This window comes from Dermochelys coriacea, chromosome 1 (assembly GCF_009764565.3).
Source record: "Dermochelys coriacea isolate rDerCor1 chromosome 1, rDerCor1.pri.v4, whole genome shotgun sequence".
NCBI lineage: Eukaryota > Metazoa > Chordata > Testudines > Dermochelyidae > Dermochelys > Dermochelys coriacea.
Window position 1 is genome coordinate 265,861,461 of NC_050068.2, and position 18,692 is coordinate 265,880,152.

At 40.3% G+C, this 18,692-nt stretch overlaps 1 protein-coding gene across 2 annotated transcripts in view; it reads right to left on the bottom strand.

Moving 5' to 3' along the window:
* UTP20 (UTP20 small subunit processome component) overlaps positions 1–18,692 on the bottom strand; it is an 82,470-nt gene that overhangs the window by 28,118 nt on the left and 35,660 nt on the right. For both annotated transcript variants that reach the window (XM_038400079.2, XM_043491437.1), the window contains exons 28-39: positions 16,022–16,165; positions 12,265–12,344; positions 10,312–10,544; positions 9,227–9,371; positions 7,188–7,275; positions 5,757–5,900; positions 5,006–5,056; positions 4,761–4,913; positions 3,908–4,063; positions 2,796–2,936; positions 1,438–1,575; positions 185–324 (exon numbers count right to left, since the gene is read on the bottom strand). In XM_038400079.2, the coding sequence (XP_038256007.1) occupies positions 185–324; positions 1,438–1,575; positions 2,796–2,936; positions 3,908–4,063; positions 4,761–4,913; positions 5,006–5,056; positions 5,757–5,900; positions 7,188–7,275; positions 9,227–9,371; positions 10,312–10,544; positions 12,265–12,344; positions 16,022–16,165 (1,613 nt within the window). The remainder of the gene's footprint in view (positions 1–184; positions 325–1,437; positions 1,576–2,795; positions 2,937–3,907; positions 4,064–4,760; positions 4,914–5,005; positions 5,057–5,756; positions 5,901–7,187; positions 7,276–9,226; positions 9,372–10,311; positions 10,545–12,264; positions 12,345–16,021; positions 16,166–18,692) is intronic.

Here is an 18,692-nt window from a genome sequence, read left to right on the forward strand (position 1 = left end):
AAAAAAACCTTGAAGCCACTTTTTTAGGGATTTTTTTTCCAACTGATTTTCAGTTACAGGACTCCAACTGAGAGTGCAGTTGCCTCAAAACAGTGACAACACTAAAATCCTAAAACCATCCATTAACATGCTGAATCTTTATTTGTAGCATGACAGTGAGCACTGAAAATAAGCATTACTGTACCTGACAGCCAGTTTTTGATTCATCTGTCCAGTTTGCAAAACGTGTATGAAATGTTTTAAATGGTACATATATGCTGACCAAGAGAGACGCCTGCAAACAGCGCCTACAACTTCAACTGAAGCCGTTATCATATTTTCATGCTGCCGAAACACAAACAAAAAAATCATAATGATTAATATATTTTAAACAAGATATAAAACGTATTTAAATCAATGAAACACAGGACTAAAATAAACGAAGTCAATATATGGCGGATTTCTTTCTAGCTCTTTCAGATTTTCCCAAGTCCCTGAAAATGAATCAGATAGTCACAGAATGGACTAAGAAATAGATTTCTAAGGTGCCAATCCTGCAAATACTTATCCACGTAATAAACTTTGATCACATGAGTAATTCCATCAAAGACAATGGGACCACTTGTGTAAAGATAAACACATGAAAGCATTTTCAGTGTCCGGGCCAAAGAGAATTTCTCACATTACAAAAATTGAACAAATCCTATTTGCTTGTTGTGATTCCCTGCTAGATCCTTTGCTGTTTATCTCTAGAACACTGAAATCTCTCAGGCAGTACAGAACAACTCTTTTAAAAAAAAAACAAACAAAAAAACCCAACCCACCTCTGGCTTTCTAAATATCAACCCGACATAGTGTTGTGAGTCTATGTAACCCTGGCCCTAAAAGTAGTTTTGTTTCGTATATTTTGTACAAGAAATAACCTTTTAAACAAGAATGACAGACTAGATGTCATCATGCTTCAAGTTGGCTATTTCAATTACGAAATTGCTGCTGACTTTGGATGATCTGAGTTTTTTATTGATGTCATACCTATCTCTCTCTCTGTACACACTCCATACCAGGTGCATACTGTCTCCTTGAGAAACTAATATGACAAGCTCTCTGCAATGGAGCTTCTGGGAATTTTGGAGACAGAGGGAAAAATTTCCACCGACACCACTTTGTAAATTAATCATCTGTATGACAAAAAATTAGCAACATAGAAAGCAAGGAAAGTAATAAAGGGACCAAATTCTCTAAGATGCAGGAAGTGCTTCACATCTGACAGGACTGGATCCTAGCTGCATCTGTGCCTTCTTAATCCTCCTTCACCAATGGAAAGAGGCACAGTACTGTCATCTAAAAAGCAAAATACTCCACATCTGTCACCCTTTTAAGGTGACAAGTACTGTAGGCAGAACAATGTGACAAAGATGGATACATTGGAATTAAATTAGCTTTATGTTAATAACCTACCTTAAGCATTTTCTCATCAAAAATCGTAGTAGTTGCATAAGGCATGATGTAGTTCTGCAGAGATTTGGAGGACAGTACGATTTTGTCTTCAGTTAGCAGCTTCGCCAATTTCTTTAAGGCTCGAGCTCTTCTGTGGATCTGGGAGAGATTGGCAAATTCATGAACATTTAACAGAACATTTGCATTTAATAATTTTTGATGAAACAATTGTAAGAGTGCCAAAAGCTTAAACACAATTAAATAAATATGCGTCACCATTTCTATTGAAGGGTTACATTTTCCCCCCTCCATCTCTGAACCTTCTTTAGCTTTGCTTCTTTATGAATGGAGCAAATTCAGTAAATAAATTACAAACAGTGGCTTATGGCATCCTCAAGGCATCAGACAGGAGAAGGTAATTGATTATAATGGGGGAAAAGTGGATGAGAAATTATGTGAGAAGGGAAATTTAGACAACATAGGCAGCATGTAGCTAGGAATGTAAGAAAAGCTCTCTCTGAAAAGGAATACTGTATGTCACATATTTACTCTAAGCAAAAAGGGGAAATTGAAGCTTCCAGATGGATATATTTAAAAAAGAATGAAGAGATGCAACAGAGATTAGGAAATTCAAGACCTGATCCAATGCCCATTCAAGTCAGGCCCTACATGCATGCTAAAATATTTTCAAAGACTATTCATCAATTTATTCAATACAAACATACATGGATAGTGTTTGTACAACAAACCCTCACAGGTTTTATTCATACTGTTAAGAAGGGACAAAGCAAGATTGAGTTACAGTCAGGAACATGGGGCTGCTAAGAAATAAGAACATTCAAATCTATGACATTTTACTAATGAATACTGAAGAGATCACTCCTTTTAGCCAAATGATGGAGAGTATATATACAGACAATACAAGATACTGTAACTAAAGTATGAACAATTTTATGTAAATACAAACTTTACTTAGATTTATAAAAGAGAGTTGAGATAAAGCAATTAATCACTGAAGTAACTAAGGCACCCAGTCCCATTTTCAGAAGTAGTTGTGAACCTAAGGGTACTTCTACAGTACAAAAATTATTTTGACATTATTCTATTCAAATTTTCGGAAGCTTTTTTATATATTCGGTCTTCTGTGTCCCCACTAAAGCACATGAATTCGGCGGAATGCGTCCACAGTACCAAGGCTAGCATCAAATGCCGTAGCAGTGCACTGCGGGTAGCTATCCCCCAGTTCCCACAGTCCCCGCCGCCCACTGGAATTCTGGCTTAAACTCCCAGTGCCTTATAAGCCTAAGTCACTTTTGAAAATTTTACTCTTGAGCAAATGCTAATGTTTTACAATGGAAAAGGAGCACACTGTGTTTTACCTGAATGTGTTTCATATTCTCAAAGAAATCCATTTCAGGATCATGACAGTTAGTTAGCTGGACCAAGTCTTGAAACTCTGGGTGCTTTGGAAAAGTTCGAATCAAGCAGGAAAGTAACGAAGTATAGTCTTGTTGAATGTTCTACAAACAGCAAGTGACCAAAGGTTAGTGTTGATAGGAAATGCAGCAATCCCTGGTGTAGAACAGCTAGTAATGTCAGTGCTACTTACAAACATGTTTGACACAGTCATGCCTTTTATTATTTGTTTAGTACAGATTGTTTAGTTTTGTGCAATGTGCACAAAAATTAAGAAAATCCCTGCCCCAAAGGGCTACCTAGAGGAAAGCTAAGCTATGCAGGGAAATACAGAAAAGAGGGTGGGCTGTTTTTTGGTGTTTTTTTTTTTAAGATTTAAATCCAAGAATAAATTTTCTGTGCATTAAACCACTCCTGTTTGCCATTACAATGGTAAAGATGATCAAATGCTTCATGGATTCTAATATCATCAGCACAGCCCTATCAATTTCACGGCCGCAAAAAACGTGTCACAGACCGTGAAATAAGCCCTTCCTCGTGAAATCTGATCTCCCATTTGCTGCTGGGAGCGCCCCAGCAGGGGGATCCTAGCTGCATGTCCCCGTCAGGTTGGGGAGGGACAGAACTTGTCAATTCCTTGCACAGCTGCTCTTGGAGGGAGATCAGAACCAGCTCTGAGTGCAGCCCCTGGCTGAGGAAGCTCCAGTGTTGGCAGCAGCCCTGGAGGTGGCTTATGGAGGTGGGTCGGATCTCCCCCTGCTGCTGGAAGTGCCCCAGCCAGCGGGCTCCTAGCTCTGAATCCCTGCTGGGCTGGGGAGGGACAGGACTTGTTCTTCCCCTGCAGGGCTGCTGTGGGGTGGGAAGGGAGGGAGATCAGACCCACCTCCGCGTACCTTTTGGGTTCGGACCCCCAGAGTTACAACACCCTGAAATTTCAGATGAAAACAGTGAAAATGTGAAACTGACCAATTTTAAAACCCTCTGGCTGTGAAATTGATCAAAATGGACCATAAATTTGGTAGGCTCTAATCATCAGTATAACCAGAGGATAATCATTATGACCTCAAGTGCTTACCTCAGTCTTGCTCTTCAGTCCTTTTCTCAGAGACAGCAGGAGAGTGTGCTGGATTATTTCTTTGTATTCATCTTCTGTGTGGCTGATTTCTGCTATCCGGTAGATAATACTGGTCAAACACAGGCTGGCACTGTCACTTAAAGACATGTCCCCTAACTGAGACAGTAAAAAGATCATATCACATAAGTCTAAAAACAAGACCACAATGAAAGACTAAATCTCCATATTTCACCATGAGCTACAGCTTCAACACTTGATTACCACTCTCCCCTTCCTCCACCCCAACACACCTGTTTCAGAGAGCTGTAACAGAGAGAACATTTACTCTCCACAAGTCTAGACTGGGTGGTACCATTTGAAATATTATAACAAAGCCCACCATGGATCCAGAAGTTATACAAAACTTTCTATTCCCTTCCCAGGAAAAGATATGGGCCAGATCCAATGGCCCGTTGAACTCAATGGAAAGACTCTCATTGGACGTCACTGAGTGTTAGAATAGGGCCCATGTAACTGCCACTGAGGGAAAAGCAGCTTTTCAAGATTCCCAGTGTACCTCTGTGGCCGTGAAGCCCAGATTCATCACAGAGGTCCTTGGCTCTGTGCTGAAGAGGCACCATGGTCCAGTGTTAGGCAGTTCGTATTCCTCTTGCTGCACTGTGCTTGCATATCAGAACATTCATAGAAAACGCAGCATGGACATCGCTAGGGAAGTGCCAAATCTTGGCTTTTGTGAAAAGGAAACCATTTTATGGATGCTATTTCTTGGCACCAAAAACTAGCAAAAGAACTGGAAAGTAACATTAATTACACAATCCCTATGATAACACAAGAGAAGAAACTTTCCACTAACCTGTATGGTGTGGAAACAGTTATGCATAACTGGAATAAGAAAGTTGCTGTCCACTCTTTGCATTTCTTTGACCTGAGAAGTGATTCCTTGGAACGCTGACAAGCGAACATCAAAATTGATATCATTGAGATGTCGTTGATCAAAGGCATTCAACTAACAGAGACGAACAACAAATCATTAATTTAAAAGAATTTTTAAAAAATGATTCAACACATTGATTAAAAAAAGTAAAAAAATGTACATACCTTAACTACCTCAGTAATGTATTTCAATTCACCTTCCAGATCAGATAAAGTCTTTAAAAAATAAAAAAAAAAAGTTAAAACCAAAACTAGTTAAATCATATGCAGCAAATAAATATTAGAACCTTAGAGCCTCTTCCTACTACAATTTGGAGGAGAATCAGGCTCTTAATTTTGACCCCTTTAGAAAGTAGGTTAAAAAAATACAGGAGAGTGTGAAGGAGAGAAACTGACATTTTGTCATTTTAACACCAGGGCCTCTCTCCTTCGATTTCAAAGGTGCACATTTCTAATTTCTGGATCTATGCTGTATCTTTCACAGATTTCCTACTGAAAACGAATGTAATGTGTGCCATTCCAGGAACATGCAAAACAGCTTAGGTGATGCTTATCACACTGGGGATGGGGGAGTAAAAATAAAATCTACTTCAGGCAGTCAAAATCCAGCTTTTCCTCATACATGTAGAGGATTTGTTATAAATAAGGTGCTCTTTGATTGGTTTAAAATGCAACAGATCTAAATAGATTCGCATATCAATCGGAATGCAGCAGGCCAAAATAGTATGTTGACAACTGTCTTTCTACTTCACTAACAGCTGTCAGGCACAATTATTTTTATTATATAACTTGATGTAGATTTAAAGATCTATAAGTCTATATGGAACAATGCAGATGAATTTACTTATGATTGTTCCTTATCTTTCAGAACTAGAAGGATAAGAAAATTACAGAAAGGCACTTAAAAATGTAATACCTGAAAAACCACACAGAGTGTCTGTCGAGATAATTTGTTCTGGATAACTGAAAACAGTTTTGCCAGAGGCTTAAGGAAGCTTGTGGGGTTTAAGCAATGCCTCAGCAAGTTCTGCACTGTCACCAAGATGTCAATCTCTGTATCCTGAAAGAAAGAAAGAAAGAAAGAAAGAGACAGTTGTCCAAGAATCATAAGAGCATTGTTAAATCATTTAATTTCCTTGAGAAGTGTCTCATGCCATAGTGTGATCTTAAGCTTTTGATTTGATTTATGCACATTACAAATATTAAATGAGAATTAGTGACTGTAAGCAGAAAATCAATTCCCTCATTACAGATTTCCTATAAGCACTTGGAGAAATAACTCAGTGTTTTAATTAGCTATTAATTACACAGTGTGAGCAGGTTAGACTAATCATGCCTACGGTGATTTCTTTTGGATCCTTTCTCAAATGAAAGGCAAGTAGGACTGGCAGAGCTGAGCAATGAAGTCTTTGTTACAGCAGCATGTAGTTATAATGTCTTCCTAACAAAACTTAATACATTTCCTTATAGATTCGTAGATTTTCACGCCAGAGGGACTATTATGATAATCTAGTCTGACCTCCTGTATAACAAAGACCACAGAATTTCACCAAGTAATTCCTACATCAAGCCCATAATTTCTAACTGAACTCCGGCACACCCTTTAGAAAGGTATCCACATCTTGATTTAATGATTTGGGCCTGCAGCTGGATGGCCTGTGCACTTCATTCACCGGGGATGGAGTCTTGCTTTGAAAAATGAGGCTTGGCAAACAAGCGGGACCCTGTGTATAATACTATGTTACCTTTATCTCTCCTCTCACAACGTACTTATGTACCATTTGTGGATACCTGAAGGAATGTCAGACCTACTCCAGTGTGTGTTTAGATTGCTCTTCAGTGGCTGCAACTGATGGATCACAGCAGCTCTAATACTGTCGCAATAATAAGTGTGAGGGTTTCATGGGCTCCCGCTACTTGGGAAATAAACTACATCGCAGTGGTGAGAATGGTCAAAGCATTAGAAATCACAGAAGTACTTCTGCAAATCTTCCCTTGGCAAAAGAGGGGGCACAACCACCCCAGCTATGTTTTCTCTTGCAAGACAACCACTAAGACTGATTCTACTGGGGAGGGCAGCTTAATATGACAGAATAGTCTGTGTGGGGAATAAAAGGGGGATTCACTAGAAGGCCTTTCCTGGACAAAAACGGTGTTATTGTAGTCTTGCACATGGCACCAAGTGTTGCATTCTAGAAATATCCTATAGATTTATTACATCCGTTCAAATGGTTAAGAATGACTGCAATAACTCGCACATAATTACTAGATTTTTTAAATGCATCATAAAAATAATCCCATTTACAAAAGAAAATAAATGTGTTTCACTGAAAGTAGTAACACCTACCTGCATAATGCTACTCTGGTGAAGGAAAGGGAGGAGGAGGCTGATGAGCACAGAACTCTGACCCTTGTCCTGTATAAACTTGCTGATCCTACATTATTTAAAAAAAGGTTAATTGGTTAATCTTGCATCCACATACTCACCCATACAAAGTGAACAGGGATTTCATGAGCTGCAATAAAAGCTGTGAAACTTTGGTGCTAGAATAGAAAATTATGTCAGCACATCCACTCTGAACCTGTATTTTTAAGGGTTACAAGCTCAGGTCCTGATGTTGCCTTTGAATCCATGTGAATGGACTCTTGAACTCACATAGAGCCACCGACTTCAAAAGGACTCTGTGGACCTAAGACCCATACACTCAGAGGCAGGATCAGGGCCTCAAACATTTACATTAACAGTAGGATGCAATTTAGCACGTGAGGAATCAGCTGAAGATTTTTTAAAGAGAATATTCAAATAAAATCAGATCAGCCCATTTTAAATTGCACAAGGGTCAATTTTAAAACTAATGCCTAGCACGTCACTGAGGGTTAAATTCTGCCTTCAGTCAGGTGGGAGTTGTCATACGAGGACAAAATATGTCTCCTGTTAAATAGTCATTAGTATTTTGAATTTTAAAAAGAACAAAAAACTAAACAATGTGGATATGTTAAACTATTTTCCATAAAGGTTTTTTCTGATCATTTTAAGACATTTAAATAGTGCCCTCAAAACAAAGTTATGCAACAGACAATCAAATCAGTCCTGGGTAAGTTATCTGCCTGGATTAAGAAGTCCAATGACTCCCTTGTTTTACAGCCCTCACTGATTGTTCTTCATCATTTAAAAGTACACTTAAACAAAGTTTGAGACACAAAATTGGTGAAAGGCAAGAAATTCAAAGTCAAGGCTGACATCTGAACTCGGACTACAATTTTGAATTTTCTATGTCTGGGAACAAAGGTCTTGATTCGGCAACTGGATCCACTCTGTGCCTGTGTGGATATGTACATCTGTATTTCTCCTTTTCTAGAAACACAGTATAACTGTCTGCCCTGCAAATTCATGATTTGTTTCCTTCTTTGGGAAGAGAGTTACAAAGAACCCGACGTACAAGTTTGCTGTATCCATGCAAACCAGAATGCTGCAGCCACTTTTGACCACTTCAATATTTTTATAGCCCCAAGGGGAGCAGTCTCAGATTGCTCATAGTATTAATATCTAGAGTGCCTGTCACAGGACAGGGTTTCCTCACCCTGGATTCTCACCACAAACAGTCCTCATCCAAACCAGCAGCAAGTTCAATGCCAACTGCTTTTCTTAGTGTGCTATACAAGTACTTGTTTCCCCACAACAAAAGTCTTTTACCTTCTCCCAAGGCACATAGCAAGAGGGGGGAAAGATCTCATAGCTCAGGGTATGTCTACACTGCAGTGAAACACTCCCGGCTGGCCCGTGCCAGCTGAATTGAGCTTGAGCTAAGGGACTGTTTATGTGTAGACATTTGGATTCGGGTTGCAGCCTGGGCTCTGGGACCCTCCCACTTCACAGGATCCTACAACCTGGGCTCCAGCCCAAGCCCGAATGTCTACACAACAATTAAACAGTCCCGTGAGCCTGAATCATCTGGCACAGCCCAGTCATGTTTTTTAACTGCAGCGTAGACATATCCTCCGAGCTCCTGGGCTTCGTCGGCTCTTCCTTCCTGACTTCCCCATGCCCCTCTTTGTCTCCTCGACTGAGGAGCTGATTCACTTTGTTAATTGGTTAATCATCCAGTCCTTAACCAATTATCTCCTTGTGGGGACACTTGTCACAGTGCCTTAGGCTACACAGACTCTGTCACAATGCCAGTTTCACTTATGGACGCTTTTAAAATTCAGTCAGCGGTGATGGGAATTGACCACCAGTGACCTGGAAGTCGAGTGACAAGTTCACACGTTTTAAATGGCTTTGAATTTAAATTCATTGTGACAAGTAACTGATTGTATATTTGCAGTCCATCCTGAGGGATCATTGTTTCAAAGCTTCTCTCTTTTGAACCATGAGGAATCACTTACCTGGAAAGAATGTTGAGCTCTTTGCTGACTTGAGCTCTGAATTTTTTCTTTTTCACCTTTTCCACATTTAACATGGTTTTGCCGAGATACTGAAGTACTGCAGGAACGTGAGGCAGAATTAACCGTGCACCCAAGCTGGGGGACTCTGTAATGGATACAAGGTGGTTACTAGTGCGTTTTAGAGCAAAAAGAAGAGACCCAATCCTACACAAACATGGGGACAATGGTGAACTAGGAGGCCCGATGTTCAGAAGTGCTGAGCATCCTCCACTCCAAAGGAAGTCAGCGGGAGCTGCGAGTGCTCAATGCCTCTGAAAATCAGCCCTGCAGGCGTTTAAAATTCTACGGGACTGAAGGCTATTAACGCCCCCCCCACACACAAAAACCTCAAGAGCTCCCCTCCTCATTAGTTCACTAACAAGTCTGTGATACAAGGGCTTAGCTAGTCCAGTGGACAGAGCCCCAGACTGGATTCTAATCCCGGTTCTGTCAATGGGCTGTTGTGTGACCTTGTGCAAATCAATTCCCCATTCTGAGCCTCAGTTTCCCCATCTGTACCAAGGGGATAACAATCCCTGCCTTCCTTTGTCATGGCTTTGAGAGCAACCGCTGAAAAAGAGCTAACCAATGTTAAAGGAAGTGCAGGCGAAGGGTAAAGGTGATGAACTACAAGTCTTTATTGCAAGGGAGTGCAAATTAAAATGAATTGCAGTGAGTGTATGGCTGGGTGAATTTATTTTTAAAGAAAAAAATTAAGTGGACGTTCGTGCAAACCACTTGTTCTAATTGCCAAGGCTGCCCTCCGGGTTATAACTTAACCAATGGAGTTCGCCCGTTACTATGAACATTCTCCCCCTTCCCTTTAACAGAGAATAAACCTTTCTGGGTCCTGGCGACTAGCACACAAATATGGAACTTGTCTGCAGAGGGATGAATGAACATACTAAGGGAAGACAAGCCTTAGCAGGGAATTTTCCTTCTAAAAAGGCGTTCTTGCCAAAGGCGCAGAATATCCCAACAGGATCCAAAACATACACTCATGCTTAGTCGAGTTCCTCATCATTCTGATTACTGTTCATTCATACCTTCTGTCATTCCATCGGTGTCAGACTCTATACAAACGCAGTCAGTCACTGTCAAGCTGGAAATCAGGTCTGTGGGTTCAAAATCTGGACTATTGAGGAGGTTGCCAGCCACATCCATCACAACACCAGCTGTTGCCTCACAGAGATTCTTGGTGGACAGCAGAGCAAAGACATTCAACAGTGTATCGTATTCTGGGTGCCCTGGTCTCTGCTTGGCCAGCAAAGGGAAATACCTGAGTAACAGACACAGAACAAGAAAAATTCACAGTTCACTTTTAAAAAAAAAAAATAAAACTTTTACAAACACTTCCTCCATAAAGTCACATACAAAAAGACTGAAGGTAAAGAGATGTTCTTCTACCTTCTGGGAGAGACCATTAAAAAGGAAAAATTCTTATGACCCAAGACCAGTTTGGTACGTAAACAGAAAATACATTCTTCATTTCTGACAATGGTAAATCTGGAGGTAAGAACTGAAATACCATGGTGATGGAACCAAATGAGAGTACGAAGGGGAGTTAAAAGTCAGGGGTGAAATCCGGGTCCTATTGACTTCAGTAGAGCCAGGATTTCACCCCAGATATCTAAAGGCCAACTCCTTCTGACTTGTTTTACTTCTATATCTGAGCGGTATCCAATTCACACGTTATTATGTAAATGAATAGTAAACAGGGATCTAGCTGACACTACAGAACATTAACAAATCAATACAGTTCAAAGGGGAAGGACACAAGATTTTTATTTAAAACTGGATTGGCTACCATTTTCCACTAGCTCATCCCTCTCCCCTCAAAATCTGAGCTAGATGTTGGCTACAAACCTGTCTGGCTGTTCATATGTGGGGAAAATGGCCTGATATTACAGAGAATAATCTCCAAAAACTGGAAAGATCGGGAGTTGCATTTATTAGGGAGCATTAGAGTCATAGTCTAGATACACCAGGGTCTTGACACAACATAGCTACAGTTATTTTATACCCTGTTTATTCCTAGGGGAAATAAATCAGAATTAAGACCCCAGTCCTGCAAATACTTAGGTAAATGTTTAACTTTAAGCATGCAAATAATCCCATTGACAAGTCAATTGGTAATGGGATTATTCATGCATTTTAAGTTAAGCGCATGTATATGTGTCTGCAGGGTTGAGGCCCAGGTTTATACTTACATTTTCAGAAAAATGTAACGGAAAATCGAAGTCCACCACTTAAAATAGAGTGGCTGGAATTCAGGTATTTGGTATATTTCCTATTCTAGGCTTTTCCCTCAGGCTCAATACCCTATGTAAAATACTGTTAAGCAATAACAAGAAAGTACAGTAATTAAAGGAAAAGAGGAAAAGAAAAGCAAGCACAGCTGTTTGGTCTAGTGGATACAGCCCTAGACTGGGGAGCCTGGAAACCTGGATTCTAATCCAGGTGCTCTCACTGAACTATTGTGAGATCTTGCACAAATCAATTCCCCACTCTGAGCCTCAGTTTCCCCATATTTAACAGAGGAATAACAATACCGTCCTTTGTCATGGCTTTGTGAACTACGATGAAAAAGAGCTAAATAACATTAAATGAAGTGCAAAATCACCTTTTTTAATAGTGAAAGTAATTAACCAGTGGAACAATTTACCCAGGGTTGTGGTGGATTCTCCATCACTGACCATTTCAAAATCAAGATTGGATGTTTTTCTAAAAGATCTGCTCTAGGATTTATTTGGGGGAAGTTCTCTGGCCTCAGTTACACAGGAGGTCAGACTAAGTGATCACAATGATCCTTTCTGGCCTTGGAATCTATGAAATTTACATGTTGATCAAAATACTGCTCTTTGCAGCCATTTTGTACCCAATAACTTTTTTGAGGTTGCAAGGAGGAATAATGTGTGACCATCTTTCTTTCCGTGTTGTGTGTTATTCACAGCAGACACTATGCATTTATCTTGCTTCTCCACAAAGGAAAAGTTTACCTGGAATTCTTGCTCCAGATGTGAATGAGTTTGAGTAACAGAGTAGGAGAATACTGGCTTTCGGAAGCGAGCCTGCTGATCTAGAAGACAAAGAGAGGATAAATCACAAAACAAAACAGTGTGACCACGCATCACTATTTAAAACATCAAATTTGACAGAAAATAAGTTTAAATAATTCTCTGTGAATGATAAATTTATCTTAAAAAATATCATTGCTCACTTTCTAATCCCTTCAATACTGCTGATAGCTACTAATGGAGCATCTTTTGTTTCACCTTAAAAGCTTGAAAACAAAATTATCCCACCCACTATTTTTGTCCTCCCCTTGGGAGTTATTTTCCCTCTCCTTGTGCTTTGCACACAGATGCAGCCAAAGTGACTGTCTCACACTTATATTCCTGTCTGCAGCAGGATCAGCGGCATCAATATGAGTGAGAACGCCTCTGCTATGTGTTGACTGCTACTGAGCAGCCAGGAGGTCGTCCATGTTCTTTTGGTTTAATGCATCAGGATGGTGAGAGTGGAGTTTAGGGATGCTCAGTCTGCACTGCAGATTGGACTGTGTAAAACTGAAATGGAGGCAATGGGGGGAACAGATCTAAGTCTTAGAAAGCTTATTCAGTTGCCCAAAATGATTGAGTGCCCCACTGCTCTGTATTAAGCAGTGCTTTTCTGAACATAACAGAAACAAAGGAATCTTTAATGCAATCCTATGGGAAGGAAGTCTGCTATGTGGACTACTACTATCGAGTCCCACTAGTAGATTTTTGTGCAGTTAACAATCAGGAAACTCCAATTCCAAGCACAAGGATTAGAATTCTCCCTCCTCCCGCACCATCTCACAAGCCTCATGGTTTCAAAGCCTTTAAAATAAAGCACAAAATCAAATGAGTCTTCTGCAAAAAATATCTCAGAGAGAATCAATGGCTGAAATTCCCCTAGAGGGAGCTACTGGATTATTTTTGGAGTCAGTATCCTATCATATAGTGCTGGTCTCTGGAGATATGCCTACACTGCAGTTAGATACAGACAGGGACCTGTGCCAGCTGACTCAGGCTCACAGGATTCAGGCTAAGGGGCTAATTGCGGTGCAGGAATTCACGCTCGGCCCAAACTCTGGGTCCTTCCCACCTCGCAGGGTCCCAGATCTCAGGCTCCAGCCTGAGCCTGAATGTCTACACTGCAGTTAAACAGCCTCTTAGGCTCATAAGGCTCAGGCTGAGTCAGCTAGGACAGGCCAGATGTGGGTTTTTAATTGCAGTGTAGACACCCCCTGGGATACACTAGGTCATACAGGAAATGAGCATTATTTCTTTAAACCAGTTATCATTCCTATTTACAGAAATTATAGAGCATCATCAAATGGGACCAGTCCTATTCAACAAATTCATAAATGATCTGGAGGAAAGGGGTAAACAGTGAAGTGGCAAAATTTGCAGATGATACAAAACTACTCAAGACAGTTAAGTCCAAAGCAGACTGTGAAGAGCTACCAAAGGATCTTGGGATACATAATCCCAACTATATATATAAAATGATGGAATCTAAATTTGCTGTTACCGCTCAAGAAAGAGCTCTTGGAATCATTGTGGATAGTTCATTGAAAACATCCACTCAATGTGCAGCGGCACTCAAAAAAGCTAAGAAAATGTTGGGAATCATTAAGAAAGGCATAGATAATAAAACTGAAAATATTATATTGCCTCTGTATAAATCCATGGTACGCCCACATCTTGAATACTGCGTGCAGATGTGATCACTCCATCTCAAAAATGATATATTGGAATTGGAAAATATTCAGACAATGGCAACACAAGACAGCCTGTGGAACTCTTTGCCAGGGGATGTTGTGAAAGCCAAGATTGTAACAGGGTTCAAAAAAGAACTAGATAAATTCACGGAGGATAGGTCCACTGATGGCTATTAGCCAGGATGGGCAGGGATGGCGTCCCTAGCCTCTGTTTGCCAGAAGCTGGGAATGTTCTGTTCATTTCCTCTGGGGCACTTGGCACTGGCCATTGTTGGAAGACGGAATACTGGGCTAGATGGACCTTTGGTCTGACCCAGTTATGGTCATTCTTATGTACACAGTGCTTTCCAAACACAAAGCTCTGAGACACTGATTTAGCAAAGCACTTAATCACATCCTGCTTTGACTTCTATGGGACTTTGCTGAATCGGAGTCTTAGTTTCCCAATGCTGGAGTAGCTGGGGGCATAGAAAGAGACAGCTGAAAGGCTAAGAGGGACAGGAAAACAACATTTTCTTCTACCTAATCAACCGAGGTACAAGGTTATGTGCTTTGCATACAGCTAGTTCATCTGTCATTTGGCCACATGTAAGGTGCCATACTGGTAGATGCAAGAAATATGGAAGGAATAAATAAGTAAAATGAACAAAAATGGATGAAGGGGGCATATTATAGGTTAAGACTGACCACAGAACAGGAATACCTAGCCCACCAAGGTAATGTCTGATACTATTCAGATTTTTTTCAATGGTAAATACTCAGGCATTTTAAATTGGACAGATTAGGCATCTAACATATACCAACAGTACAATTTTGTTCCCCAGGAAGTGTCAGAGCAAGTAGTTTGCTTCAATTGTTAAAGAAGAGAGATACAGTTTTTACTTTATTCAGATTAATCTGTAAGTATTTTTGATTATGACTTGAATGTAGAAGCAGTCCCAGCATTAATCAGATGCTTGGCCTTCTTATTAAGACCCAAGATCGGCCCTTCACACACCTAATACAAGCAAATGAAATTAGAGATTTCTAGGCAGCAAATGTTAAAATTATCTAGTATACAAGTTAAAAAGAGTTTTTAATATATCTGGCTATAATGCTTAAATTATCCAAAAGTACAATGTTTTGTTTAAAAAGTCATACAATTAATATAGTACATAATCTGCAGTATCCCAAATTAAGGTTAATAAATTTAACAATACGTTAAATTTTAAATACAAGCATCCAAATATTCGGATACATCACTCATAAAAACAGATTTCAGAGTGGTAGCCGTGTTAGTCTGTATCAGCAAAAAGAACGAGGAGTACTTGTGGCACCTTAGAGACTAATAATTTTATTTGAGCATAAGTTTTCGCGGGCTAAAACCCACTTTATCAGATGCATGCAGTGGAAAATAAGGTAGGAAGATATAGATACATACACACGCACACAGAACATGAAAAAATGGGTGTTGCCATACACACTATAATGAGAGTGATCAATTAAGGTGAGCTATTATCAGCAGGAGAAAAAAAAAACTTTTTGTAGTGATAATCAGGATGGCCCATTTCCAACAGTTGACAAGAAGGTGAGAGTAACAGTAAGGGGGGGAAAATAAACATGGGGAAATAGTTTTACTTTGTGTAATTACCCATCCACTCCCAGTCTCTACTCATTATTCACCATTAAATTAGGCTTGATATCTATCTATCTATCTTCCTACTATATTTTCCACTGCATGTATCTGATGAAGTGGGTTTTAGCCCATGAAAGCTTATGCTCAAATAAATTTATTAGTCTCTAAAGTGCCACAAGTACTCCTCGTTCTTTTCACTCATAAAAAGTTATACTAAAAATAGCTTGTGGAAAGTAAGCATAGCGATGAGTGTAGATTGTCCCTCAATAATTGAGAAATTAGGATAGGTTGTCCCACGTAAATACAATCCATCAGAGAAGTATTTCAATTCTTTGCTTATCTTTACATACTAGATAACTCAGAATAAAATGCATTACTCTGTCAACATTACCTGGGGCCATATCACTGCCTCAAAAATGGCATCAATCTCGTCCACTGTAAAGCTGTAGGTCTCAAAATCAGAAAAAAACTCTGCCACAAGTTTGATCCCAAGACGCCTCAAATTTTTCAGTGGGTTAATAAACCTTAGTTGGATCTGGAAAAAATAAAAACAAAAATACCTATTCTTGCTGCAATACACCTTCTATATTGTACTATAACAATACTATTGTAGCTATAACAAGTTAATTACCCTGCATGAAATACTGTATTTAATCAATCATGGATATGAGTGATTGTTGCTTGGACTATTACATTGTTTCCTCCTGTTTGCTACTGTGAACAAGTTACCTTTATCTTGTAAAGATGATTTTAACTTTCTGACTAAGAAAGTGACATCCTGCACAGAGTCATAAGGCTTAACTGGGACTCTGCCTGGGAACGAGAGTCGACTTGCACACAGCTCGCTGAAGGACTGGGGCCAAAACCACTGTAAGTGAATACTACAGCTTTTAGCACTGCCCTTAAGAAATCTACAAACCCCACTCCCAATATTCAAACTACTTTACACGTCTTCAAAAGTACCACCAGAATAGAGCTGTGGTATTTGGGCCTATCTGAATTAGCAGCCAAATACAGAATAACTTATTGCTATAGAGAGCAATTATATGAATTCAGAGAAATGTGGACCCCATTTCTAGATACATTTGAATACAAAAATATTGAGATGCTTCAAGGAATGCCAAACCTCCATCCCTCCCATCCTGGTCCCCTCCTTCCCTCCTATTTTACTACTGTTACCCCACCCTAACATGTTATGTCTATGTACATTGCCTGGTCTTGCATCTTTGACAAACTGTAAAATCTTGCAATTGCATAATTCTATTGGAGCTCACATACATTTTTTTTGTACTTTTGTCTGTTTCTGTATGAAAATATATTAAATAAATTACCCCCCCAAAAAGAGCACAACCAAAACTAGAGACCAAAGGTCAGTTTCCTCTTAGCACATGAAAATGTACTTAGAGGAGAGAGAGGAATCCAGCAAAGACAGAATGAGGAGGAGAGGGCTAAAATCTAGTAAAAAGAGTTACGCTACCCATGCATTTAACAATAACGAAGTTACATTCTATAGCTTTCCTTGGGGAAGATATTCAACACTGGAATAAAGCACGCTCATCAGCCATCTGTTTATAATATTACAGCCTTTTCTGCTGGTCTCCCCTGGGAAGGGCTACACTTATGGCGACATGCAGAGTACAGACACCGCATACCTCCCTAGCATGGGTATAAACAGCAGGGCAGATGGTGAGGCTCTGCTTAGGTGAGTGGAATATAGACACACCAGAACCCTGTGGGTACGTACCCTACACGGCTCTCTGCACAACCATGCAGTGCCTCCGTGCTATTTTTACCAGTGTAGCATCCCACTACTTCCCCCTGCCAGAGCCTTTCACTGTCACATACAGCTATACATGGCAGTGAGTGTGGCTGCAGCCTGCCTTTTGCTGCAGTGTGTAGCTACATGTACCCTACACTCCCCAAAGTATAGACACGGCCTCTAGGTAACACTTTCAAAAGTTCCTAAGTGACTTAGAAACTACTACTTCTTCCTCTTATCCCATCATCTAGGGTTGGGTCACCGTGAAAACATCTGCCATCTTCGTCGGTCCGAGGCAGCACTAAGGTCCATCAGCTTACCATCTTTTTTGATGCAATCCACCATCACTTCCTCTGGGTCTCTTTCCTCTCCACCCTCTCCTGCCATGCCATCTTCCCCAGATCCTCTTCATTCACTCTCTCTCTGTCTGAACCAGCAAAGTTGAGCTTCCCGGATTCTGTCAGCCACATCATGGGCTGAGATTTCCATCCTAATGCTTTCATATCGCAATCCATCCCTTTGTGGGACTATACTGCACAAAGACATCTCATCTCGGACATCATCAGGCATTGAACTTCCCGTCTCTTTTCTGCCCGTGCTTCTGCACCATACAGCATTGCAGGGCACACCATTGCTACATACAATTGGGCTTTCAGCGTCAGTGGGATGTTATTCCACTGCCTTCCAGAACTCCCCAGTCAGGACTGTATCTCGTTCATGCTCACTGTCGTCCACAACCCAGATACCTGAACCATTCAGTCTGGTTTAGTCAGACTCCATTCATCTTTATATTCAATCTCCCTAAGGCACCTCTACTGACCCATATTACCTCGGTCTTAGTCATATCCATTTTCTTCCCTTGTCAGCTTACCTGGCCCTACCATTGATTTACTCTTTGCTCTAGCTTGTCTTCTGAGGACACCCTTATAGCTATGTCATCTGCATATAGCAGCTTCTCACCTTTCCTATTGAGATCTTCCATCAACATAATAAACAGCAGCAGACTAAGGGCCCCAGGTGCAGTTGGACTTTCATATCAAAGGGGCCTGTCATTCCAAAACATGCTCAGATCGCTGTTTTCGATGATATTAAATCCTCAGACATGCCATATTTCCTCAGCACTAGAGCGAGCATCCTTCTGTCCACTTTATACTATGCCTTTTCTTAGTCTATTAAAGCCCAGAAGAGATCCTGTTGGTGCTCTAACTGCTTCTTGATCACTTGCCGAATTACAAACATGGCATCTGTGGTTCCTCATCCTTTCCTGAAGCTGAAATGTTCTTATCTGAGGAGGGGTTCCACC